The sequence below is a fragment of the Dipodomys ordii genome, unplaced genomic scaffold (assembly GCF_000151885.1).
Source record: "Dipodomys ordii isolate 6190 unplaced genomic scaffold, Dord_2.0 Scaffold4, whole genome shotgun sequence".
In the NCBI taxonomy this organism is placed as follows: Eukaryota; Metazoa; Chordata; class Mammalia; order Rodentia; family Heteromyidae; genus Dipodomys; species Dipodomys ordii.
The window spans coordinates 25,835,659-25,852,196 of record NW_012267220.1 but is presented as its reverse complement, the minus strand read 5'-3'; the positions used below and the strand labels follow the sequence as shown (position 1 = coordinate 25,852,196).

Sequence of the window (16,538 nt, the reverse complement as noted above, 5' to 3'; positions counted from 1 at the left end):
GGCGCTGTTGTGCTCCGTGAAGGGCCCTCCCCGGCAGTGCCGCCCGAACCCCTTTTCCAGGCGGAAATGCCGGGGCGATGACGGAAACCCGGAGGGAGGGACGAGAAGCGGCGAGAGCGCAGGGACGAGGGCCTCGCGCAGGGGGCGGGCGGGCCGTGGCGGTGGTGGTTGGGCGCTCGTCGTCTGGCGAGAGCCCTGCTGAAGAGTCGCTCGGTGCTTCCGCACTGCCCGGCGCCCTCACCGACCCCCGGGGCGCACAGCCCGGCGCGGCGAGCTCTCCGGGAGGCCGCGCTCCCGGAACCGCCCGCTGGGCTTGAGCGGGGCGCGGGGCTGGCCGCCGCGCTCCGGGGCTCGGCGGTCTCGGGCCGGGAGCTGGCGCTGGCGGCTGGGGAGGCAAGCGGCCGCGGGGGCGGGGGCCAGGGCGGGCGGAGAGGGGGGCGGGAGGCGGCGGGGCCGGGGAGCGCGCCGCCATGGACGACATGACCTTCACCAAGGAGCTGGACCAGTGGGTCGAGCAGCTGAACGAGTGTAAGCAGCTGAACGAGAACCAAGTGCGGACGCTGTGCGAGAAGGTGAGCCGCGGGCCGGGAGGGTGCGGAGCGCGGGGCGGGCCGCGGCGACACCCCTGCTCCTCCCGGCCTAGCGGCCCCCGCGGGACCGCGGGCTCGGGTGACCCGGCGAACCGGCCCAGGAGCGGACGCGGGCGGTGAGCACAGCCCGGGCCGCCACGCTCACGCTGGTTCTCCCGGGCCCGGACCTTCGGGCCTCGGGCGGGCGAACTAGATATCTGAACCTCAAAGTCGTTAACTTCATTTGTTAAGGGCGGATTGCTGTCTGGTGGATGGGGCCTTCCGAGATCCCCGAGTCAGAGAGTTGTCGAAAAGTGGGCGTGATGGCAGGCTGGGGTGTGTGTTTTTGTTTTGTAAATAGAGGTTGAGTTAGGGGGAAGCCAGTGGTGATTGGTCTTGGTGTGGAGTGGCTTTCGGAAGGAGTGTTGATTTTCAGAAACACTGGCCAGTCTAGAAACTGTGCTTGAAGTTATAAATGCAGTTTATTATTTTTTTTCATACAGAACAGCACTTTTCCGAGAAGATTTCTATTCTTACTGTATGTGAGGTCTTTCGTTTTCCAGAGAGTAATAAGATGGTGACTGGGTACATCGTTCTTCAAGGTGTGATCCTAGCGTTCAGATTTCAGTATAACTTCGTTCTCGCAATCTTCAAGTCTAGAGTTTTTCTCGTTCTCCCGACCACTTTGAGCCACAGCTCCACTTCCGATTTTCAGGTGGTTAATTGAAGATAAAAGAATCTCCTGGACTTTTCCTGCTCCTACTAGCTTTGAACCGCAACCCTCGGATCTCAGCCTCCCGAGTTGCTAGGATTACAGACGTGAGCCACCGGAGCCCGGCTCATTCATTTCTTAAATTATATGTTAAAAATGTCTTCATAATTACTTTTAATATATGTGCTGCCGAAGCGAGCACTATATTTACGTTTCAAAGGCTCACTGGAGTCTACGAAGAAGAGGGTATTTATTTCAAGTCATGTTCTATAAAATTTCCTTAATCATAATGTTTGGAAGTCAGATTTGCCCCAGAAATGCACTGAAGAAGGAAAGATTTTGTTAAGCCGTTTTAAAATTATTCAGCTTTCTTAGGATGAATGAGTAATAACTGGAATTGTGGCTTTCATAAATGGAGTGTTGATCAGGGTCTTTATATATTATAAATAACTACTTAACAGTTCATATCTGTAAATAGAACTGCCAGTAAAATGTTCACCTTTCTGAAGCAAACTTTCTTGTCACTTTGACTGTCATCTGATCTATAAATTTCAAAAGCTTTAACATTTACCCTTTATCTACTTTAAAATAAGCACACAAGTCTTACCCTGTTCAGCTATTTAAAAAATCCATCAACCATTTCCTAGGACTTTGTTACAGGTGTGTTTCACACATCCTAACAATGCATCAAGTTTTTTCCCCCAGAATATCTGCACTGATCTCCACAAAGCATTACCCACCCATCACCTTTGTCTTCTATCCTTTTCCATGGAGTTGCCAAGGGATGAAGACATGGGTAGTATTTTTCTCTACTCTTCTGAGTATTACTTCATTTTGCTGTTTCTAGCATTTCTGTAGTATCTTCCTATGGTCTGACCTTAGTCCCTACTTCCATGTTTTACAAGATATAGGTGTAGGTATAGCCTGTCTGAATTCAAATCATAATCTACAGCCTGCTAACGGAATTGCCAATGTGGTCTGCACCTCTGATTTTCTTATCTGTGAGACTATTCGCCAATCTCCTAGGTTGTTTGTAACAAAGGTGCTGCCCACATAAAGTCCTAAAGAAGTAATCACTCAGCCGAGCGCTCACGCCTGTAATCCTAGCTACTCAGGAGGCTGAGATCTGAGGATCGAGGTTCAAACCAGGCTGGGCAGGAAAGACCTTGAGACTCCTATCTCCAATAAACCACCAGAAAACCGGAAGCGGCCCTGTAGCTCAAGTGGTAGAGCGCTAGCCTTGAGCTGAAGAGCTGAGGGACAGCGCCCAGGCCCAGAGTTCAAGCCCCAAGACCAACAAAAAAAAAAAAAAAGAAGTAACCACTCAGTGAGTGGTAAATGAAGAAGGGTAAATGTTTTTTTTTGTTTGTTTGTTTGGGGGTTTTTTTGGTTTGTTTTTTGTTTGCGGGGGGGGGGGGCGTTGGTTGGAGATCAGGACTCAAACTTGGTACCTGATTCTTGCTTATTAGCTAGCATTCTACTGAACCACACCTCAAACCTGTAAGGGTAAAATTTATAGTTTTAGATGTCACTCTATTTCCTTATAGAAACGTGTTAGAGTTATGGAAATGGGCTATTTCTCAGCACATTTTTGTGTTGAAGACATTCAGCACAACATATTGGATTTGTAGCAATGTTGTAACGTAACTTTAGCCCTAACTTGTTAATTCTAGCTCTATACCTTTCTAGAGCAAGAATGGTGACAGATATGAGGAAGGTAAATGAAAAACTAAGGCAAACTTAATTATATAAATTTTCTACTTTTTTTTTTTTGTCAGTCCCAGGGCTCGATCTAAGGGACTGGGCGCTATTCCTGATCTTCTTTTTGCTCAAAGCTAGCACTCTACCACTTGACCCACAGCTCCTCTTCTGGCTTTTTCTGTCTATGTGGTACTGAGGAATTGAACCCAGGGCTTCATGCATGCTAGGCATGCACTGTACCACTAAGCTGCATTCCCAGCCTATAAATTTTCTACTTTTAAATTCCTTTTGACTATTACTTTTTTTGGTGTCAGTCCTGGGGCTTGAGCTTCTTTTACTGAAGGCAAGAACTCTACCACTTGATCCACAGCACCCTTCTGGTTCTTTTGGTGCTTAATTGGAGATAAGAGTCTCACAGACTTTTCTGCCTGGGCTGTATTCAAAATTGTGTCCTTTAATCTCAGCCTTCTGAGTAGCTAGGGTTGCAGGTGTGAGCCCCAGGCAGCTGGCTTGACTACATTTTTTAATAGCATGATTTGTGGATTCTTTTTTTCTTACTTTTTTTTTGGTTGGTCATGGAGCTCAATCTGGGCCTAGGCACTATCCCTGAACTCTTCTGCTCAAGACAGTGATCTACCACTTGAGCCACAGAGCCACTTCTGTTTTTCTGGTGGTTAATTGGAGATAAGAGTCTAACGGACTTTCCTGCCGGGCTGGCTTTGAGCAACCATTCTCACATCTCAACCTCCTAGCTAGCTAGGATTACAAGAATAAACCACCGGCACCTGGGCTTGTGAATCTATTTTTTGATACTATATAGAAAGTTACATTATAAGGCTATAGTATTTCCCTTGGAATTAGGTTCCTGTTTTAATTCAAAATTGCCTCTCTCTCTCTCTCTCTCTCTCTCTCTCTCTATATATATATATATATATTTTTTAACCCAGAAACTCTCTGCAGAAATCAAGATACTTGAGTACTTAGTCTTGCCTTATGGACTGAGTGACAGAAAAAGACTATGAATGGTGCTTTGTGTCTGGCTTATTAGGCTCATGTCTGAGAAATGCCTATCATCTGAGAAGGTTATTATTATTATTATTATTATTATACTAACTTAAATTAGCAGTCTAGATTTTGAAGCTGGTTGTAGATTTGACTCCTTCCTTACAAAGAGGGCTGAAACTTTGCTTCTGTAATCAATTCCTGCAACAGTAGCAGAAATAGCAGTTTTTAAAGATGATGTGCCTAAAAGCCAGTTTGGTGCTGTTGAGGACATTTTGTTACTAGAACTATATGTAACTCTTTGTCCCTTAGCTTTTTTGCTCAAGGCTGACGAATATTCCATCACCAGAGCCACGGCTCCTCACTCTTTTTGGTGGGTGGAGATAAAAGTCTCTGGATGGGCTGGCTTAGAACCTTAATCCTCAAATCTCATTCTCCTGAGTAGTTAGGTTTACAGGCAAGAGCCACCAGTGCCTGGTAGTTTTGTTTTTTAATTTTTTGAGCTGAGGGTCTCTCCATGGTGTTGCTGGGCTAGGTTTCCTACGTAGCTGGAACCAAAGGTGCATGCCATTGCTCCCAGCTAAAAGACTCTTTTAGTGGACTAGTCAGAGAAAGCCTTCTAGATTGACTACAACATGATTTAGGTTTTAATAAAAAAAGAAGCTTGTTAGGGGCTGGGTGTGTAGCTCCACTGTGGAGTACCTGGGTTCAGTGATTCCAGCGTCAAACAAAAACACTTTGCAGAAGTTGAAGGAAGCAAGTCCCCAAACTGTCAAATTCAAGGGAACTCTCTCACTTCTCACTTCCATACCAGTTGCAACTTCACACCTAGGTTCACTGATTGCTAGGAACTTTCTCAGAAGTCCTGAGTTACGGTACATTTCTGTAATTGGGGGAAAACCCATTTTGGGATAGGCTATGGAAGGAAGGACAAAGAGCAGAGGTCAGGAGGGCTGATACTTTATATTTTCTATAGAGGCATGGGACTTACCATCACCCAAAGCTCTTTAAGACACTTGTTAGATTGCCGGTCAGTCACTTATCAAATGGAACATTCTAGTGCAAAGGCCAGCCATACCCTTTGGTAAGGTTAATTCTCCACTACATAGATAATTTTTATGACAAATTATGGGTGCAAGAACTTTACTAAAATACTAAAACACATTAAGAAAACAGATTTTTTTAAAGATTCACATTCATAAATGGCTTTGCTGAATGGCAACTCTTTGTACAACTACTAAAAAATAACATATATAAAGTCTAGGTACAGTATAAAATTAAAGAAAACAGATATGTTAGAATTAGTGTGGGTAGGTACAACATGTGTTTTCTCATTGAGTTTGGTATACTCTTTAATCCTAAATTTTGTCTTTTTCTGATTGTGTAGTTTCTTTGAGAATTGAATGGTTAAAATTTTTTCTAGGGCTGGGAAGGTGGCTCAGCGGTAGAGCACTTGCCTTGCATGCATGAGACCCTGGGTTCGATTCCTCAGCACCACATAAGCAAAAAGAAAAAAGCCGGAAGTGGCGCTGTGGCTCAAGTGGTAGAGCACTAGCCTTGAGTTGAAGAGCTGAGGGACAGCACCCAGGCCCAGAGTTCAGACCCCATGACTGACCAAAAAAAAAAAAAAAAGAATTGCTAGTGTGCAGGTAAAGAGTTAATACAGCAGTTCTGAGGCAGCTGTTTGTGGTATATCTTACTGCAAGGTCTCCCTCACCTGGTGTCTAGAAAGTTGGATTTGGGGTGGGTTCCCACTTTCTCTACTGATCTACTGTGCCTAAACTGTTGGTGTCGAGTTTGAAATTTAGGTACAAGGTAGACAAATGGCACCTATGTGACAGCTCCCAGTTTACAGGTCTTGAGCACTGGGCCTCTATGGGCTTTCCTCGTAGCACTGCACTCATGTCAGCCAACCAGGCAGTGAGTGCATTGGACTTCTTGCACTTAGTTCTCTCAGAAGTGCCCTTGTGCCTTTGACCTTGTGCTCTTCCACTGTAATAACTGAAGCCCTGAATATGTGTATATACTATGTGAATGTGTTAGTGAAGCAGTCTGGTGATCCCAAACAAACAAAATTTTTACATTGAGATTTTAAAATGTCATGTTAAAGGGTGAATATGATCAAATTATTGTGCATGCATGTATGAAGATGTAAAAATTAAGCCTAGGGTTTTGTATAATGAAAGGATAAGAATGGAGATAAGAATGTTCAGACAGTTGTTGGAAGAATGATGATAGCCTGGAATTAGAAGAAAAGATGGACACTCAAGTTTGGAAGGATAACAGAAATGAGGAAGACTATACATATGAACAGATAGCAAAACATTTTAGAACACTGGATAGAGTATCTCTGTTGGAATGAAAGCCCTGGTCACTGCTATTTAGAGTCGCTTCAAATTAAAAGACACTGGGAATGGGGTTGGGATATGACAGTGGGAGAGCACTTGCCTAACATGAGAAACCAAAGCCTTGGGTTCCTCCTCTACACTTGGGGGAAGCGGGGAGGCATAGCTAGGTGCAATCAGAGGACAGAAAAGCCAGTTCTTACAATCAGCACATAAGCGTTAGTGTGATTTTGTTTTTCAAATGTCAGTATTTTAAATCAGCAGATATTTTAAATCAGCGGATTAGTATAATGGAATGCTGGTAGCTACTAGAAAGTAAGTTCAAGTGAATAGGAGACATTGTTTTATAGATAATCTCTTTTCATACTGACATGTAGATCAACAAAATGGATCAACAAAATATAGTGATTCTTTTCCAAGGATTTAAAAACCTTTGTACTAGTTGGGGGCTGGTGGCTCAAGCCTGTAATCCTAATTACTCAGGAGTCTGAGACCTGAGGATCATGGTTCAAATCTAGCCCAAGCAGGAAAGTCTGAGACTATCTCCAATAAGCCAGAAGTAGTACTGTGGCTCAAGTGGTAAAGTGCTCACCTTGAGCAAAAGAAGCTCAGGGACAGCACCCAGGCCCTGAGTTCAAACCCCAGGACCAACCCCCCCCTCAAAAAAAAAAAAAAAAGATCACCTTTATATTCCTAAACTTATTAACCATCATGAAGCGTTTGTTTGTGTGAGTTGTACTATTGATATTTAACATATTGGCAATAAAAACTGAAAATGTAGGGAGGGGGATCTTTAAAAATAATAGAAGAAGAAGTCTGGGGCTGGGAAGGTGGCTCAGTGGTAGAGCGCTTGCCTTGCATGCATGAGGCCCTGGGTTCGATTCCTTAGCACCACATAAGCAAAAAGAAAAAAGCCGGAAGTGGCGCTGTGGCAACAAGTGGTAGAGCACTAGCCTTGAGCTGAAGAGCTGAGGGACAGCGCCCAGCCCAGAGTTCAGGCCCCATGACCGGACCCAAAAAAAAATAGAAGTCTGAACATTTTGAAAACCATTTCTGTCAGCAAAACTTGATAGTCACAGTATTATGAGGGAAGAAACTATTATAACCACAGAAATGTCTTCACCTAGACTTAGAAAATTAGCTTTTGAGCTGAGTATGATGGTTTACACCTGTAATGCCAGCTATCTGAGTGGTGGAGTCAGGAAGCTTGGGGGTTCAAGGTCAGCTCAACTAATAACAGGCTGAGCATGGCGACTTGTGTTTTCTTCCCAGCAGTGTAGGAAGTATAACCGGAAGGATTGAAGTTCAGGCCAGCCAGGTATGTAGCTCAAAAACAGCAAAAGCAAGCAAATAGGCACTTACACATTAAAAAAAAAAAAAAAAAATAGAGGAGTTGGAGAAGGAAAAGGAAAACAAAATGAGTTTTCGGAAGAAGGCAGTACTGCTTTTTTGTTTGGGCTGCTTTTTCAGCTTAAGGCTGGAACTGTACCACTTGAGCCATAGTTCTACTTCAGCTTTTTTGGTGGTTAATTAGAAATATGAATCTCACAGGCCTTTCTGCTCGAGCTGGCTTGAACTGGCTCAAACTCTGGGCCTGAGTGCTGTCCTTCAGCTCTTCAGCTTAAGGATAGCAGCACTCTACCACTTGAGCCCCAGCACCATTTCTGGTCCATTTCCGGTTTTCTGGTGGTTAATTGGAGATAAGAGTCTTATGGACTTTCCTGCAGGGCTGGCTTTTAACCAAGATCCTCAAATCTCAGCCTCCTGAGTAGCTAGGATTACAGGCATGACCCAATGGCTCCCTGCTCAAACTGATTTTGAACCACTATCTCCAGATCTCAGCTTCCTAAGTAACTAGGATTACAGGCTTAAGCCACTCACGCCTAGTGGGGTTGGAACTAAAGGCCTCATGCCTACTATGCAGGTGTACCACCCCTCGAGCCACATTTTCAGCTCTGTACTTTTTAAAATACTTTATGACTGATTAGAATCTACGCAGTTTCAGTAGACCATAAAAATGATGTTAAATGAATACCACTACAGGGTTATGATTCTGGAAAGGAGCTTTTTTTTTTTCTTCCTTATCTTGACAAAGACAGCTGACTAAAATTCTCATCAGTGTTGCGCTGCACTGACATGCTTTTTGTTCATCACTTCTCTAGCACATAGGAGATTTGTAGGGAAAGAAAAGTGTCATGATATAGTTTATATGAGGAATCTGTAGATTTTAAAACTGGTTATATGAGCCAGGCATAGTGGTACATGCCTGTAATCCCAACACTTAGAAGACTGAAAGAAGATTACAAATTCAAGGCTAAACTGGATTGCACATCTCAAACATTTTTTAATTAAATACATTTTCAAGTTACAAGAGCATAATGCAAAAATTTGACATTAAAAAGCTGAGTTTAGGTCGGCACTAGAATGCTTGGTTAACATGCATAAGAAACTGGGTTTCTTCCCTAGCACTACAGAAACACAGAAAACAAGCTGTTAGACTCAAGAAATGCTTTTTGGTTTTGTTATGTTTTTTGCTAGTCTGGGGCTTGAACTCAAGGCTTGTACACTGTCACTCTGCCTCTCTGTACTCAAGGCTAGCACTCTTCCACTTGAGCCACAGTGCTACTTCCAGCTTTTTCTGTATATGTGGTGCTGAGGATTCAACACTCTAGCAGTAAGCCACATTCCCAGCCCCAAGAAATGTATTTTTTTAATCCAAGCATAGTATCAAGTATAAATTATCTTTTTTTCTAGTCATGCATTGTTAGGTGATTTTGTCATGGGAATAGCAAGATTAAATCAAGCACAAGAGAAAATGATGTAATCAAGAGACTTGGTGATGCTGGATGTACAAGGCTGCTGTTGTATTTTCAGTAAAATTTCCTAAGTACTAAAAGAAGGAACACACTCTAACAAAAAAAAATATATATATATATATATATAATACATAAGCCAGTAAGTAGTCATTTATCATCAAGGATTACATACTGTGCTTTTTTTTTATAACATGATAGGTTTGCTTCACACCACCATTGCCACACTAACAGAACAATGAACCCGGATGTTGTCACAGCTGTGTGTTATTAGTCTCCATTATAATTGTATGGGAGCTCTGTCTTTACAGTCTGTTGTTGACCTCATTAGGTGGTACATGATGACAGTATGTCTAACAGTGTACAATAAAGAGATATTATTAGAGATCGTTACAAAACTTGATTAAAAAAGGAAACCTGTGACTTTAGCTAAATATAACTGACAATATGCAAAATTTATATAGTCACAATCTCAGTAAAGAAATATTTGGGGAAAAAAGGGAAATCTGAATGATGATTGGTACTATATTCATTCATGGAAATACTAGCCTAAAGATGACCTTTAACCACTACTTAGAAGGATAACATTGGAAGGACTGAAATTTGAGGCCAGCCTGGGGCAGAAAATTTGAAAGACCCCTGTTAGTGAAGAGCTGAATACTCTCTATGGCATGTGCATGTTGTTCTAACTACACAAGAAGCTTGACTTTGGTGGATCTCACCCAGTTATATGCCCAGGAACGAAGAGAGACCCTGTCACAAAAATAGCCAGCAAAAATTAGGGCTGGAGATACGGGCAAGAATGCCTTTCTAGCAAGTATGAAGAACGGCATTTAAATCCCAGTAACTGCTACCCCACAAAGAAAGATGTCCATTTGTCCTAAATTAATGTGTAAATTTAGCACAGTCTCAATCCTAATCCCAAAAGGATTTTCATAGGACATGACAAGTTCTAAAATTAAAATTCCTAAGAAGCTATTTTTGAAAAAAGAATCTTTTATTTCTGACAAGTTTCTTTTTCACATTGATAATAATGAGAGGCTCACATATTTTTTTAAATTACACCGTCAGCCACATACTAGCATGTGACACTGTCTCTTAAAGTAGAGGAGCAGCTCAGCAGAGTTAGGCCCAGAGTGAGTACCAGGCAGGTGCAGTTCAGAACACTTGGACTCCAGCCAGCACAGGGTGCTGGGCCAGGACACCATCGGGGTGAAAACAGTACAGTACAGAGACAGCACGTTCAGAAAAACTCCACATACCAGGTTTGGTAGCTTATACTTCAAATCCCTGCTACCTGGCAGGTAGAGGAAGATCACGAGCTGAGGCCAGCAAAAAGAGAAATCCTGTCTGAAAAATAAAAAGGTATGGCTCAAAGTGATGGAGCATGCACCTACCTAGAAACAGTGCCCTGAGTTCAAACCCAAACGAAGGGAGCAGGAGAAGAGAAGAAAAGAAGGAAAAGAAAGACAGTTAAGGGAACTTGGAAGGATGTATATGTCTAGTACATGTAAGTCTAGAAACAGCCGCTTAGCAGAGGTGATATTACAAATCACTGAGGCATGGCTGGCCCTATATTATTAGGAGTAATTAATGCTGTGAGCCAGAAAGGTAAGGAGGAAGGAAAGTAGGTAATGAGTTCCAAGCCAGGCTAAGCTCCATATTGATTAAAAGATGTATCAGAGGTGCAAATTAAAAGCTACTATTGGCAAGAATATTAGTTGACAAAGATACATATAGAGCAATAGGAATTTGAATTATGCATGCAGAAACTTAAGAATGTGTGCTTTGGGGGGGGCGGGTGAGAGGGGTTGAACTCTGTTCCTGAGCTTCCTTTGCTCAAGGCTAGCACTCTACCCTTAAAGTCACAGTGCCACTTCTGGCTTTTTCTGTTTATGTGGTACTGAGGAATCCAACCCAGGGTTTCATTCATACTAGGCAAGCACTACTAGTAAGCCACACTCCTAGTCCAAGAATATGTGCTTTTTTTTTTTTTTTTTTGTGGGCTATGGGGCTTGAACTCTGGGCTTGGGCACTGTCCCTGAGCTCTTCAGCTCAAAGCGAGCACCGCTGTGAGCCACAGCGCCACTTCCAGTTTTTGATTGGTTTATTGGAGATAAGAGTCTGATGGACTTTCCTGCCAGGGCTGGCTTTGAAGAAGATACTCAGATCTCATCCTCCTGAGTAGCTAGGATTATAGGCATGGGCCACCGGTGCCCGGCCAAATGTGTGCTTTTAAATGCTCTTAAAAGCACCATCTATCCCAAAAATGTTACTCCCATCAGTCCAACTCAACTGGGTCCCACTTGAAGTTTCCTCATGAGTTTTGACTTTAATGGCCATGTCATTTTTGCTGTTTGGTGGTTTCTTCCTGTCACTTTACATGTCCCTTGTAGTTCCACTTCCTTTGTGTAATTTCGTTTCTAATTCATCACAACCTGCAAACTTGATAAATCATTGGAATTTTGCATACTAAGAAATGCTAGTCACCAGTGGCTTACACCCGTAATCCTAACTACTCTGGACGTGGACATGAGGAAGATTGCATTTCAAGTCAGCACAGGAAGAAGTTTGGAGTATTCCTCTCAGCCAATATCTGGGTGCCATCATGTAGCACCTGTCATCCCACCTAGAAAAAATTACAAATAGGTCCACCCTGAGAGAGGAGTAAGGAGGAAACAAGGCCTTATTCTAAAAATAAAAGCAAATAGAGGTTGAGAGATAAGACATGGCTCTGGTTCCAGAACCTCTGTCTGGCAAGTGCAAGTCCCTGAGTTCAAACATGAGTATTCTCACACACACACAGTAAAGCAGCCTACCTAACAGAAACTTTTAGCAATACATATACTTTTTTAAAAAAATTTTCTTCCTGTTTCTGAGCTCTTTTTTTCTATTAAGAAAATTTTCAAGACAGGTTAGCTGTTAATGGTTTGCATTTAACTTGCCAGTATTAATACATAAATTCTGCACTTTGGTGCTTCCTGATGGTATATTCCAATTCAACACCATAAAGTAATTATAATAAAGTAGTTGAGAGGTAGAGATGGGGGTAGAAAATTTGCAAGTTAGCTTTTGAATCAGAAAATGTTTATGTAAGACTGGTTCAGAATTGTTTTCTTATTGATCTTTTTTTGGGGGGGAGGTCAGTCGTGTGTCTTGAACTCTGAGTCTAGGCACGCTGCCCCTCAGTTCTTCTGCTCAAGGCTAGCACTCTACCACTGTAGCCACAGCACCACTTCCAGTTTTCTGGTGGTTAATTGGAGATAAGAGTCCCTCAGACTTTTTTGCCCAAGCTGGCTTTTGAACTGCAATCCTCAGATCTCAGCCTCCTGAGTAGCTAGGATTACAGATGTGAGCCACCGGCTCCCAGCTCATTGATCTATTTTAAACTTATAAACTGCCAGTTTCTTCCAGCAGATACTGGGGTGACAGATAAAGAAATGACCATGAGGTGTCATTTCAGCAATGTAGGACAAGGAAGTGAGTGAGTTTAACTGAAAGGCATGGTTAAACTGAACATGTGTGGGTCTGTTACTGCTTTTTTGAGGTTAGGTTGCCCCAGGGCTAGCTTAAGGGAACAGATCAAAAGGGCAATTCCATGAAATAGAGAACAGGATACCAGAAAACAGTAAACTAACTACACACAATCATTCATTTCTGCCTTTTGACAGGATTATGGCAGAAGGTCAGACACAGCCATCACACAACCGGTGGTTTTCCAATAGCATCCAGCATGTTCCACATGCTGAGCCATAGTTCCCATAATAAGATTTAAGCTGCCTCGTGCCTATAATCTTAGCTACTCAGGAAGTGGAGATCTAAGGAACGCAATTTGAATCCAGACTTTACAGGAAAGTCCATGAGACTCTCATCTCCACTAAACTACCAAATAACCAGAAGTGGAACTGTGGCTCAAATGATAGCACACTAACACTAGTCTTGAGCAAAAAAAGCTAAGGGACAGCACCCAAGCCCCAGGACTGGCACACTAAAACAAAACACCTTTATTGAGATAATATTCCAGCTGTAGCATGCAATTCACTTAGACTACATGATTCAGTAGCACTGAATAAGTACATCCACATACCTTTACCTCCATTACAATATTGAAAGGTGTCCATTTACCTCAAAGAAAACCACATCCCTAACCTGGTAGACCCTAGACACTCGGCCTGCCACTTCCCAGGCTCAGGCAACCATAATCTTTCCACCCCTGTAGATTTGCCTGTTCTGGACACGGCACGTAAATGAAACTGCACATTATGTGGCCATTTGTGAAAGGCTGCTTCCTTTTTTTTTTTTCTGTATCAGCCAACATTTCTACTTTATTCAATGATAAACAAATGGCAGGAGTAACACTAAGCAACTCCAGAACAACGACCAGTGAACAATTTAACCCTCAAGGATTTAAGGACTCCAACCCACCTGTCCTCCAGCTCCATATTGGTGGGCCAGGCCCCCTGGCTAAGGTAGACACCTAGTCAGCTACAGAGAACTGTAGGGGCCAGCCAGGAGCCGGCCATGAGAGCCAGGTCCCTGTGGAGAAGTTGTGGGGGAGAAGTTGCAGGCAGCATCTCAAAGACAGTGACAACGACTCCCTTCCCTTTTCTTTCACACACAATCCCCCCACCCCTCAGTCTTTTTTTAACTGGAATTTTCTTTAGATTCTGGATTGCTAGTTGTTAACAAGGTACCTCCATTACAATTCCAAATGCCACCCCCAATAAGGAATTTAAACGTGATCAACACAATAGGAGCATAAAGGACAGGCAGCAGGACGAGCCACCCTGTGCTACTATGGACAGCCCAGGCGTTGCCCGAGCAAGGGAGAGAGACATCTACTGGCATCGGTGCCCAAGGACCCCACTTGCAGGGCCCCGGGGCTAGGGGGCGAAGGGAGGGAGCTCAAAAATTGAGCCTCCCTACTTCCCAGACAGCTACAGCTTGGGGACATAGTCATCCCACGGCCTGGTACCACGTGCCAGCCACCGGGGAACCCAGGTGGTACTTCTTGTGGAAGGCCACCACCTTGAACTTGCCGTGGTGGTCCCCGGAGGGGTTGCTGAGAATGGGCTCGTCCACTTCAGAAGTTTCTCCTGCTCGTCCGGATGGAGCCTGTGCCACTGGGATGCCCGGAGCCCACATAATCGGAGAGGACGGTCCCACTGCTGACATCGTTGGCTTCATGTTGACCACCAGGAAGTGGTGCCACTCCCTGTATTTGGGATCCTTCCTGCTGGGAGCATCCGGGTCGGTCAGGACCAAGGTGTACAGTTTCCCAGAATCACAACCTTCCCACTCACTGCTGCTGGGTCTGTTCTTAACCTGGGTGGATGTCAGCACTTTGCCTAGATCGTCCACCTCCACCCCCATGTAGGACACCGGCAGAGGGTGCTGGGTGGCTCGTCCACTTCCTGCAAGCTCAAACGCCTGTACCACTTGGCTGAGGTTGGCAGGCATGGCGGGGCTGCAGGCCGGACTATGGGTGGACTCGGCTGAGGGCGCAGCCCCAGGACACACATGGAGCAATCCGAAAGGCTTTATTGCTGGTTAATACTCCATTTGGTGGATATTATTTTATTCATGAATTGATGGGAACATTTGGGTAGTTTCTGTGTTTTGGCTATTACAAATAAGGCTGCCAGGAAATATGTAAACGACTTTTAATTTACTTTTAAATATACATATCTAGGAGTGGAATTTGGTAAAATGTATAGTAATTTTTAGTTTAACTTTGGAACAACTGTCACATTTCCATAGTAGCTGCACCATATTATATTCCCATCAGTAGCATATTCCCATCAGCTGTTTCAGTATGATCCCCTCTTTGTACACATTATTAGCCATTTCTATTACAGCATATTAGGAAAGTGCTTCCCAATTGTGATGAGTTGTTTTATGTTTTCTAAGGCATAATTAAGTCTTTAAATTTTCTTTTTTTTTCCCCTTCAGATCTCAGTTTAGTCACCTTTTATCACCTTTAAATTTGTGATAAAATTTTTTTAATTTTGATTTTATTTTTCCAACAGGCTAAGGAAATTTTAACAAAAGAATCAAATGTGCAAGAAGTTCGTTGTCCTGTTACTGTCTGTGGAGATGTGCATGGCCAATTCCATGACCTTATGGAACTCTTTAGAATCGGTGGAAAATCACCAGACACAAACTACCTATTCATGGGTGATTATGTAGACAGAGGTTATTACTCTGTGGAGACTGTGACTCTTCTTGTAGCATTAAAGGTACAATTAAAGACATTCTCTTTTTAAATTTATTCTTTTCTTTTTGAAATTATGCACTAAACTTCTCTGCTTCTGACAAATGTATCATTCCCAAGTTGTGCATAACTGAAGTCTTGAAATTATATTTGACTTAGTTATTTATCTTTGGTATTGAGTTTAAGATGATTGAAGTCTATGCTGGCCTGGGAAAAAAATGAGTCCCTATCTCAACCAGAGCAAAAAGGGTGAGTAAAGGTGTGGCATGTTACCACACCTTGCCTAGCAAGTGTAAGAACCTGAGTTCAGACCCTAGCACCACCAAAAAAGATTCTTACCTTGAAAAGGTTATCTCTGTTTGTGCCTTTCTGTTCCATGCCTTACACATTTATCACCTTACACCTTATTATAGTAGGTAACTTTCATTTCTACCTCCAAGATCTAATCCCTAAATCACCTCGCATATACAGCCGGATTAAATCTCTCTTTTTAACAACTATATCTTACTTCTGTGTCCCCAGCCTCTTCAGTGATTCCATATTGCTTATAGAATCACAAACTCCTTGGCTATCTTCTATAGTCTAAATTTACCTGCCAGTAGTAGATAGCAAAAATGTTTTGCCTCACATCAAAGAATTTTATTATTCAGTGCACTAGACTCTCTGTTTATTTCCTGGTCTAGTGTACCCATAAAATTATTACTTTGCAAGCCCCACAACCAAAAAAAAGTATAAAAGATATTTTAAGTATAAAAGACATTTTTACGTATAAAAAAAATTATTACTTTGTCTGAATTTTTCTGCTCTTACAATCTCTCTCTGTCTGTCTTCCTCTCTTTCCCTTTCCTCCCTCTTCCCCCCACCTCTCGTCAGACAAGGGGCTTGAACTCAGGTCCTGTGCACTGTCCCTGAGCTCTTTGCTCAAGGCTAGGGCTCCACAGTGTCACAAGCCTGGCTTCGAACCACGATCCTCAGGCCTCAGTTACCTGAAAAGCTAGGATTATAGACATGAGTAACCAGTGCCTGGTCTGTCTCTAAATGTCTTATTCCTGTCAGTCTAAACTAAGTCTCTTCATCATGAAGCCTTCAGTCATTTTGGCCGTTTTCCTTCTACTTCTTTCAGTTTCTTTTTATTGTTTATATATCTTTTTATATGTCTTTTTATTGTTTATATATCTCTTT

At 43.0% G+C, this 16,538-nt stretch overlaps 1 protein-coding gene and 1 pseudogene across 1 annotated transcript in view; one reads left to right on the top strand and one right to left on the bottom strand.

Annotated features, from left to right (window-relative positions):
- The first annotated feature begins 439 nt into the window (after positions 1-439).
- Ppp2cb (protein phosphatase 2, catalytic subunit, beta isozyme) overlaps positions 440-16,538 on the top strand; it is a 28,311-nt gene continuing 12,212 nt past the window's right edge. The window contains exons 1-2 of the mRNA XM_013026587.1: positions 440-572; positions 15,172-15,381. Of these exons, the coding sequence (XP_012882041.1) occupies positions 471-572; positions 15,172-15,381 (312 nt within the window). The 5' untranslated portion in view covers positions 440-470. The remainder of the gene's footprint in view (positions 573-15,171; positions 15,382-16,538) is intronic.
- Positions 14,065-14,664, bottom strand: LOC105990980 (annotated as a pseudogene).